The sequence below is a fragment of the Salmo salar genome, chromosome ssa05, assembly GCF_905237065.1.
Source record: "Salmo salar chromosome ssa05, Ssal_v3.1, whole genome shotgun sequence".
In the NCBI taxonomy this organism is placed as follows: Eukaryota; Metazoa; Chordata; class Actinopteri; order Salmoniformes; family Salmonidae; genus Salmo; species Salmo salar.
The window spans coordinates 67,857,949-67,869,082 of NC_059446.1; the positions used below are offsets into that span (position 1 = coordinate 67,857,949).

The 11,134-nt window shown below is 44.8% G+C and overlaps 1 protein-coding gene across 1 annotated transcript; it reads right to left on the reverse strand.

Moving 5' to 3' along the window:
- Positions 1 to 5,584: 5,584 nt before the first annotated feature.
- LOC106605633 (transmembrane protein 147) lies at positions 5,585 to 10,658 on the reverse strand. Its single transcript, XM_014201491.2, has 7 exons — positions 10,377 to 10,658; positions 9,984 to 10,100; positions 9,352 to 9,421; positions 8,754 to 8,956; positions 8,478 to 8,562; positions 8,194 to 8,315; positions 5,585 to 6,228 (listed from the first exon to the last, which is right to left on the reverse strand). The coding sequence occupies exons 2-7, from the start codon at positions 10,058 to 10,060 to the stop codon at positions 6,108 to 6,110; spliced, it is 678 nt and encodes a 225-aa protein (XP_014056966.1). The 5' UTR covers positions 10,061 to 10,100; positions 10,377 to 10,658; the 3' UTR covers positions 5,585 to 6,107.
- Between the last annotated feature and the right edge of the window lie 476 nt (positions 10,659 to 11,134).

The following is an 11,134-nucleotide window of genomic DNA, read 5'->3' on the forward strand; positions in this document are numbered from 1 at the left end:
CAACAGAGTTACATATGAGATAAACAAACGTACAGTCAAAAACAATAGAAAAATCTATATATAGTGTGTGCAAATGTAGTAAGATTAGAGAGTAACGAAGACTTGGCTATATACACGGTGTACCAGTACCCGAGACGATGTACGGTGGTGACTTTTTAGATCCAACTTGATCTGGGCTGGGTTTTCGTGAATTTAGTTCCAATGGAATTAAGATGATTTTAGTGCTACGATTGTCACGACTTCTGCCGAAGTCGATGCCTCTCCTTGTTTGGGTGGTGCTCGGCGGTCGATGTCACCGGTCTTCTAGCCATCATTGATCCATTTTTCATTTTCCATTGGTTTTGTCTTGTCTTCCTACACACCTGGTTCCAATCCCATTCATTACATGTTGTGTATTTAACCCTCTGTTTCCCCTCATGTCCTTGTCAGAGATTGTTTTGTTTGTATTTCTTGTGTATTATGGATTGGTGTGCGACGGGTTCTTGTACCCACTTTTATTTATGTACTTTAGTTTTGGAGTTTTGTTAAACGCTATTAAACTACACCATTTATACCAAGTTTGATTCTCCTGCGCCTGACTTCCCTGTCAACTACACACACGACATTACAACAATGCTTTAGGGAAATCAAGCTCAAGTGCTTTTTATTGTCAGTGTACTGCTGAGGTTTCAGGGCACGGCCAGTGACATTCAAACTTATGCTGTGGATGCACAGATGCGTTTAGAGTCCATTTGTTTTAAATTCTCCACTATCTAACTGCCTGCAATGTCAAGAAAACGTTGTCGGTACATTTTCACCTGTTCACTCGTTATCCCAAAGAAATGTAAGGTTTGTTCCGTTCATTTCTTCTTTTAGGACCGCTGTGAATTTGAAATCCTGCTCAGGACTGAAGTGATTTTTCCAGTCTCCAGCAACCCCTGAAAGGAGAATGTGCTTTAATTGTGCAGTGAAATACAGTACATGGAAGCAAATAATGGTTGCAGTAGCGTATCACTGAATGATGAGAGAACATTAGACTACTAGCAGCATTCTGGGTTCCTATGCCGCTGCAGGGAGTGATTACCCCCTATCTTGCCAGTTTCCACTACCTTTTCTAAGGAAGGTGGACTTGCTGCTATCCATGGTCTCCTGTGGCACCAGGGAGTAGTTTGACATCGCATTTGTCTTCATGTTGCTGAAACAGCAGTGGTTGGCTACACGGTCCAGAGTTTCTTCACTTAGGTCCCGACCAAGGAACAGTGAGAGGTGTTCCAGCACTCCCCTCAGGTCTTTCAGGAGAGAAACAGACATGTTAGCAGTTTGGCCTGGGGTTAGCCTAGTTCACTATCCGTTAGTCTGGTCACGCAGCACTGTATAAACAATATAATTTTCATAATTCACCATACTTAAATTGTCACGGTCGTCGTAATAGATGGACCAAGGCGCAGCGGGTACGTGAATGCTCATTTTTATTTATCCAAAACAAACACGATAAACTGACGACAAAACAGTCTTGTAGGCAACACAAGAAACAATCTCCCACAAACCCCCAAAACAAACACTCCTAAATATAGGACCTTCAATCAGAGGCAACAATAGACAGCTGCCTCCAATTGAAGGCCCCAATCCCCATTACCTAAACATAGAAGTACAATACCCTAGCACAGACATAGAACTAACAACATAGAACTAACCAAAAAACCCCGGACTAATAAATCAAATACCCCTCTACATGAACACATACTCAAACAAATACCCCCTGCCACGTCCTGACCAAACTATAAGAACAAATAACCCCTTTACTGGTCAGGACGTGACAGTAACCCCCCCCAAAGGTGCATACCCCAGATGCACCTGAAAACAAAAATACCCCAAAAAAGAAACCCCTAAACTAAAGGGAGGGAAGGGAGGGTGGCTGCCGTCACCGACGGCTCCCGTGCTACACCTCCCCTCCCCAAACCTCCTACAGTGGAGGTGGCTTAGGCTCAGGCCTTAGTCCCCTACCTGACCAGTCCACCCCCACTGAATACCTCTGCCTGAAGCCTGTCACTGAGGACCCTGGACTGTACTCTGGGAGCTCCGGGCTGTAGGACGACTCTGGGAGCTCCGGGCTGTGGGCCGTCTCTCTTGGTTCCGGACAGTGGGCCTTCTCTCTTGGTTCCGGACGCTCTGGAGGAGGCACGGTCGCCGGACGCTCGGGACGAGGCACTGTCGCCGGACGCTCGGGACGAGGCACTGTCGCCGGACGCTCGGGACGAGGCACTGTCGCCGACGCCGACGCAGGCACTGTCGCCGGACGCCGACGCAGGCACTGTCGCCGGACGCTCGGGACGAGGCACTGTCGCCGGACGCTCGGGACGAGGCACTGTCGCGGGACGCTCGGGACGAGGCACTGTCGCCGGAAGCTCGGGACGAGGCACTGTCGCCGGAAGCTCGGGACGAGGCACTGTCGCCGGAAGCTCGGGACGAGGCACTGTCGCCGGAAGCACGGGACTGGGCTGACGCACTGGAAGCATAGTGCGTGGGGCTGGTACTGGAGGTATCAGACTAGGGACACGCACCCCCAGGCTAGTGCGAGGAGTGGGAACAGGACGTACTGGACTGGGCTGACGCACTGGAAGCCTAGTGCGTGGGGCTGGTACTGGAGGTATCAGACTAGGGACACGCATCCCCAGGCTAGTGCGAGGAGTGGGAACAGGACGTACTGGACTGGGCTGATGCACTGGAAGCCTAGTGCGTGGTGCTGGTACTGGAGGTATCAGACTGGAGACACGCACTTCAAGGCTAGTGCGAGGAGCGGGAACAGGACATACTGGACTGGGCTGATGCACTGGAAGCCTGGTGCTGGCTTAAGATGTGCCAGACTGGAGACACGCACCTCACAGCTAGTGTGAGGAGCAGGATACACTGGACCGTAGAGGCGCACTGGCGGTCTCGAGCGCAGGACTGGCACCGCCCGTACTGGCTGGGTGCCCACTTCCCCCTGGCAAATGTGGGGCGCTGGCACTGCGCACACCGTCCTGAAAATACTTGGCCTCGCCACAGTACGCATTAACCCGAAGCACGGGACCTGTCCAGTCATAGGTTGCTTAACAAAAGCACAGGGATTTGGCTTGGGGCTTAATCCTCGCCCAGCCAAACTACCCGTGTGCCCCCCATAAAAAAATTATTGGGGCTGCCTCTCCGGTTTGAACGCCAACCGTGTTCCCCTGTAACATTCCCGGTCCTCTTTCGCCTTCCTCCATGGGCCCACTCCGGCTTTAATCTCCTCCCAGGTCCATGACTCCCGACAGTCCATCTGTTGCTGCTCCCTCCTCCGCTGCTTGGTCTGTGTTTGGTGGGAGATTCTGTCACGGGTGTCGTAGGGTGCCGACCAAAACGCAGCGGGAAAATGTATACTCATCTTTTTATTTAGTGAAGAAGGAAAACACAAACAACGTATACAAAAAACAAACGAACTGGACAGTCTCGTCAGGCACACAGCTAAACAAGAAACAATCTCCCACAAAACCCCATGACAAACACACTCCTAAATATAGAACCTTCAATCAGAGGCAACGATAGACAGCTGCCTCCAATTGAAGGCCCCAATCCCCATTACCTAAACATAGAAATACAATACCCTAGCACAGACATAGAACTAACAACATAGAACTAACCAAAAAAACCCGGACTAATAAATCAAATACCCCTCTACATGAACACATACTCAAACACACCCTGGACCACATAAAACAAATACCCCCTGCCACGTCCTGACCAAACTATAAGAACAAATAACCCCTTTACTGGTCAGGACGTGACATAAACACAGTTTACAGCGTTAAAGTATGCTACTTTTCGTCAAAAACAACGTCTCTGCGTCAGTAAAATGGGAGGGAAGCAGATGCCAAAAAATATATAACAATTCACTCAGCAGATAGCAGCATAATCCAATTACAATAATACACTAATAATAATAATTCAAATAAGAATTGCTCATACTACTACTACTACTACTAATAATAATACATTTTGAATAGATAGATTTGGACCCATCCAAAGATGCAGTTACAACACCAAAATTGGTTAAGTTATGTCATGTTTGAAAATCATGTCAAGCTGTTGATCCCTGAATTTGAAAAAGGTGCCTAAAGGCTTGCAGATCACACTGAGATATGGAAATCTATTGCATCAATTACCTGATTTGGGGTAAGTTATGGCAAACACATCCCTGTCCTGAACTTTGAAATCATTGGCATATTTCAGACTCCCCTCATTGTGAGCCACAGCTGGTAACAAAAGATCATGGTGAAGAAAGTACCTGTCTGATGCCATGGCACAACTGGAACACACTCAGGTATAGCCTGCAGTAATGTTCTGCCAGTTCAGCCCTGACCTAGAGGCATATGTTTAATGCATCAATGCAAACGTCAGAGAGGAAAGTATCCCTCCCTCTCTTGTAGCCCTTTATTGCAATGGGGCCTTTGTCAAGGGCATAATCAAATGAAATCAAATCAAATTTTATTGGTCACATACACATGGTTAGCAGATGTTATTGTGAGTGTAGCGAAATGCTTGTGCTTCTAGTTCCGACAGCGCAGCAATATCTAACAAATAATCGAACAATTCCACAACAACTACCTAATACACACAAAGTGAAGGGATGGAATAAGAATATGCACATATAAATATATGGATGAGCAATGACCGAGCGACATAGGCAAGATGCAATAGATGGTATAAAATACAGTATATACATATGAGATGAGTAATGTAAGATATGTAAACATCATTATTAAAGTGGCATTAATAAAGGACTAGTGATCCATTTGTTAGAGTGGCCAATGATTTCAAGTCTGTATGTAGGCAGCAGCCTCGCTGTGTTATTGATGGCTGTTTCACAGTCTGATGGCCTTGAAATAGAAGCTATTTTTCAGTCTCTCGGTCCCAGCTTTGATGCACCTGTACAGACCTCGTCTTCTGGATGGTAGTGGGGTGAACAGGCAGTGGCTCGGGTGGTTGTTGTCCTTGATGATCTTTTTGGACTTGTTGTGACATCAAGTGCTGTAGGTGTCCTGGAGGGCAGGTAGTTTGCCGCCGGTGATGTGTTGTGCAGACCGCACCACCCTCTGGAGAGCCCTGCGGTTGTGGGCGGTGCAGTTGCCGTACCAGGCGGTGATACAGCCCAACAGGATGCTCTCAATAACTACAAGGGGAACAATCTATTATCTCCAGAGTGAATTAGAAGTGGCATTCCGGTGGTAGGTGTGGAGCACCGATTCTTCAGATTGGAAAGGCAATATGTGTGGGAATCTGGACACAAGAGTATTCATCATTCAAGGACAAGTCCACTACTGTACAGACACCAAGTCACCATGGAAACCAGCAGAATTGGGCCCCACAGTATATAATGGGGTTTGTAGTAACAGTATGCGTGCAAGTCAGGTGTGAAAATTACACCACCACACCATACATAAAGCTCTCATACGAGGAGCCTGAACTACACCTCAAAGTTGAGTACAAATGTGACCTCCATCTCCTCCCTTTTGTAGATAGACAAGGTTTTAATTAGATTTTGTATAGTTTATCTTGTGTAATAAGCACACTGTGCACAAATCAAAAGTAGCATATGAAGTCATTTATTGGCCATTCACACGACCTCACTAAATTTCCATAGAGTAGCATAACCCACTGTTACCATGTCATGTAATCTTACAACATAAATAAGCCATTATGCTGCTTCAGTCATGTGACAAGAAGTGTGCCAACATTTGTATTTCATCATGTCGAAAGAGATTAAGCTAATCTCTTTCATACCTGCAGCAATGCAGCTGAGCACACAGTAAAAACAGTATTGTACCATCTGCTTACATGTCCAAGTAGTTTAGTAACTGTACTACAACGCTTAAGAGGCATCCACTTTCATCCACTTATTATAAATACTCAATCTACCGTACTAATTCCAGCACAATAATAAATCATACATTAAAAAAAAAGTATCATAACAAAAAAAAGTCAAATCATGAATGCTCATATTCCTGCCATCTTTCTGAGCGATACAAAATTAATCTGTACAGGCGCAGTCTGGTTGAAAGGTCTTGTGTGTGTGTGTTAAAGACCCTCTTTGTTTGGGCTCCCAGCCAGTCTCAGTTGCTGTGCACCAGTGTGACGAAGAGGAAGAGAGAACAGAGGGAGATGGATCCAGTGAGCACCGCCTTCACCAGGAGGGCTGTCCAGCTCCCCAGCAGGAACACATGGACAAACAACCTGAGAGAAATTAGAGGACAGAGGAGAAAATGAGTAGGTGTCTATGAACAATTATTATGATGGTTGTGTAGCTATGTTTTATACCAATACAGTGAGGGAAAAAAGTATTTGATCTCCTGCTGATTTTGTACGTTTGCCCACTGACAACGAAATAATCAGTCTATAATTTTAATGGTAGGTTTATTTGAACAGTGAGAGACAGAATAACAACAACAAAAAATCCAGAAAAATGCATGTCAAAAATGTTATAAAATGATTTGCATTTTAATGAGGGAAATAAGTATTTGACCCCTCTGCAAAACATGACTTAGTACTTGGTGGCAAAACCCTTGTTGGCAATCACAGAGGTCAGACGTTTCTTGTAGTTGGCCACCAGGTTTGCACACATCTCAGGAGGGATTTTGTCCCACTCCTCTTTGCAGATCCTCTCTAAGTCATTAAGGTTTCGAGGCTGACATTTGGCAACTCGAACCTTCAGCTCCCTGCACAGATTTTCTATGGGATTAAGGTCTGGAGACTGGCTAGGCCACTCCAGGACCTTAATGTGCTTCTTCTTGAGCCACTCCTTTGTTGCCTTGGCTGTGTGTTTTGGGTCATTGTCATGCTGGAATACCCATCCACGATCCATTTTCAATGCCCTGGCTGAGGGAAGGAGGATCTCACCCAAGATTTGACGGCACATGGCCCCGTCCATCGTCCCTTTGATGCGGTGAAGTTGTCCTGTCCCCTTAGCAGAAAAACACCCCAAAAGCATAATGTTTCCACCTCCATGTTTGACAGTGGGGATGGTGTTCTTGGGGTCATAGGCAGCATTCCTCCTCCTCCAAACACGGCGAGTTGAGTTGATGCCAAAGAGCTCCATTTTGGTCTCATCTGACCACAACACTTTCACCCAGTTGTCCTCTGAATCATTCAGATGTTTATTGGCAAACTTCGGACGGCATGTATATGTGCTTTCTTGAGCAGGGGGACCTTACGGGTGCTGCAGGATTTCAGTCCTTCACGGCGTAGTGTGTTACCCATTGTTTTCTTGATGACTATGGTCCCAGCTGCCTTGAGATCATTGACAAGATCCTCCCGTGTAGTTCTGGGCTGATTCCTCACCATTCTCATGATCATTGCAACTCCACGAGGTGAGATCTTGCATGGAGCCCCAGGCCGAGGGAGATTGACAGTTCTTTTGTGTTTCTTCCATTTGCGAATAATCGCACCAACTCTTGTCACCTTCTCACCAATCTGCTTGGCGATGGTCTTGTAGCCCATTCCAGTCTTGGCCATGGTGGAGAGTTTGGAATCTGATTGATTGATTGCTTCTGTGGACAGGTGTCTTTTATACAAGTAACAAACTGAGATTAGGAGCACTCCCTTTAAGAGTGTGCTCCTAATCTCAGCACGTTACCTGTATAAAAGACACCTGGGAGCCAGAAATCTTTCTGATCGAGAGGGGGTCAAATACTTATTTCCCTCATTAAAATGCAAATCAATTTATAACACGTTTTTCTGGATTTTTTTGTTGTTATTCTCTCTCACTGTTCAAATAAACCTACCATTAAAATTATTGACTGATCATTTCTTTGTCAGTGGGCAAACATACAAAATCAGCAGGGGATCAAATACTTTTTTCCCCTCACTGTATGTCAGTTGTTGGCTACCATGAAACTGATTGTTGCTAACATCATAATTACGATGGACTTTGACATGAACTTGGAGGCGTCATTGTTTTCAGTACCATTTCAATACCGTATTGTTTCTTTTGAAAAATAGGGGTTGGTCATCCAGACCATTACACACCTGTAGCTATCAGTGTTTATAATGACCTCTAGTGGTGTACAGAAAAACTTCAGTTCCCTCCCCAGAACAGATGAGCACTATGAGCTGAAAACCAGCTCTGTGAGGATGACCATTTCTACAGTATGCAGTTCCACAGTTCCCTTCCCTGGGTACGTTGAAGTATGTGATACTCACTCCATGAGGAAGGCCTTGTATACACACAGCCCTAGCAGTACAGTCACAGGCAGACGGAAGCTCTTCGGGAGGTCGTACCGCGTGAACATCCACACCACTGCTGCCATGGCGATATAGTGCACCTGAAAAATAACACGACACAGAATTTCCTTAAACTAGACATCGTCCAAGCCTGCCACAGGAAATGTAATGTTGATGAGTATTCATTATCTAAGTATTTATTGGAAGTCAAAATAAATGTCTATTTGATTCAGCAGTATAAGTGTCAGTGCCAGGGGATTTACCAGGCTGATGTTGGAGTCGAAGCTCATCTGTATGTACTTCCAGTCAAACTCAATGCCTCTGGCACCCACCCACAGAGGTATACACCTGGATGACAGGGCAAGAGGATTAAATACATGAGACACCATTGCAATTAAACATACTGACAACTACACTAGTGAGCTTGGGTAGTGAATGACTATAATCTACACTGAAATGAATGTGAATCTGGAATGCACCCAAAGAGATTGAAAGAGAAACAGTTGGGGGACAGAGAAAGATAGAGAAAGAGAATGTACCTTGACATAACGAGCTCTGCTGTGGCCCATCCCATCGCTGCCACCATGATCTTGTACTCTCCCTTCCCTGCATTTCTGGACATGACCAGATGCAGGCCCAGAAGGTCAGCTAGGTCCACCGTAGCCTTCATAAACTCACCAACAAAGTCATACACGCCAGCTCCTCCCTCCCATGTAGGGAAAAATGTGGCCAGAAATAGCATCTAGAACAGAGACATTGTTAATGCAGTAACACATTTTTTTATTGACACATATACCGGATAGGTGCAGTGAAACGTGGGTTTTATATGGTCAGCCATAGTTGTACTGCACCCTTGTAGCAAATTAGGGTTAATTGCCTTACTCAAGAGCACATGACAGATTTTTCACCTTGTTGGCTCGAGTATTCAAACCAGTGACCTTTCGGTTACTAACCGCTAGGCTACCTGCTGCCCTAGTAGGATACATATGAACTAGTAATAACTAAAAACTAGTAGGCTACATTAGTAATCAAGCAGTTTTTAGTCTGCATCCCAATGTGATCATCAGTTCCTTTGACAGAATGATGGTACTTTTATTGCTTTTCAGAAAACAAACAGCTTGGACAGTCAATGTTCACCTTGCATAGCTGCACAAATAGGTAGGTAGCTCCTGCTTGAACACATCTCCAGAATGCATTGTATTCTGATCTATAATAGGGATCAAGAGAGAGACATTGTTCAAAACATTCTAGTATAGTTGGCAGGAGGATTGGCTGACTTCCTCTCAATCTGCTGACATTTCCATGTAGATTACATTTCACCCTCTACAATATTTTTCTATTTAACTAGGCAAGTCAGTTAAGATCAAATTCTTATTTACAATGACGGCCTACACCGGGCCAAACCCGGACGAAGCTGGGCCAATTGTGCGCCGCCCTATGGGACTCCCAATCATGGACAGATGTGATGCAGCCTGGATTCGAACCAGGGACTGTAGTGATGCCTCTTGTGCGCCAATTGTGCGCCGCCCTATGGGACTCCCAATCATGGACAGATGTGATACAGCCTGGATTCGAACCAGGGACTGTAGTGATGCCTCTTGCACTGAGATGCAGTGCCTTAGACCGCTATGCCACTCAGGAGCCCAGTAAGGGTTACTAGCTAGTGAACAGATCATTTAAAAAAGACATGTTCAGTAGCTAAATGTATGGGGTCAACTAACAAATTAATCTAATGCAGTTTATATAGTATGAGAGGTGCTGATACTTACAATCCACTGCATTTGTAGGTTATAAAGTAGGGAAAATAAGCCAAGGCAAAGCAATTCCCGAAATGAAATAGCGTCATATTGCCAGGGAGTCCAACACTGGCGAATCCTCCAACGAGTCTGTGAATGAATGAAGACATGATGGCTATTTGTTAGCAACAATTATCGACACAATATTAGCTAGCTAACGTTAGTTATTTAAGAAGCATTGGAGCAGATAATCTAACAGTAACGTTAACGTTACTTGCTAGCATCCTCTCTTCCTGCACGCTCAAAAGGTTGATTCTGTGCAAGGTCTAACATATTTATTCCACCATTATAAATTTAAATCTGTTAGATAAGTTAAATGCGTATAAATAACACAAATGAAGATCGGCACGAATCATTCAGAAATACCTGTTTTACTCAGGTTGACCGAGGAATTATTGAGATGCTAATGCTAGTTTGCTCGTTGGATGAAGGACGGAAACTAGTTTTCCAGTAGTTACCACAGCCACAAAGTCCAAATTGGCTATATCGTAGAAAATTTATAAAAACAAAAATTTGCCTTTTTGTCTTAATTTAAGGTTAGTGTTATGCATAAGGTCAGCAGTGTGGATTTGCTAAGGTTCCAAATCAGGTTTTAAAAAGATAAACTGTAGAAATAGGCGGGGTTTATAACTTTGTGGCTGTGGTAACTAGTAACGACCCGGAAACTACCAAAATCCTACCTTTAAATGATTCCGCTATCCATTGATGTCCCAGACCTATCGTTCCGCTCGTTTGCTTGTGCATTAGGACAGGAACTCAACTAGGGTCTTGTAAAGCAAATGGACGGAACGACAGAACGGAGTCATGGTTAACTGTAATAATTTCAAGGCAGGACTTCGGCAGTTTCTGCAAAGATTTTTTAGTATGAAAAGGTTTACAAACTCGGTGGTTTCTGCTGTTCATGCAACGAGTAAATAGTTAATGCATTGTCGTTGACATGAAAAATACAACATGACAATGTATAGGTTTAAGGATATTTGCAGCACTATAGCTAGCCTGGACAGCCGCTAGTAGGCGCTATTATCCACTGACAAACGACGTTAGGAATAATAGCGCTATCTTGCAGCGGCAGGGCTTCACTATATGTAATTAAACAGAGTTAAAGGCCCAGTGCAGTCAAAAAC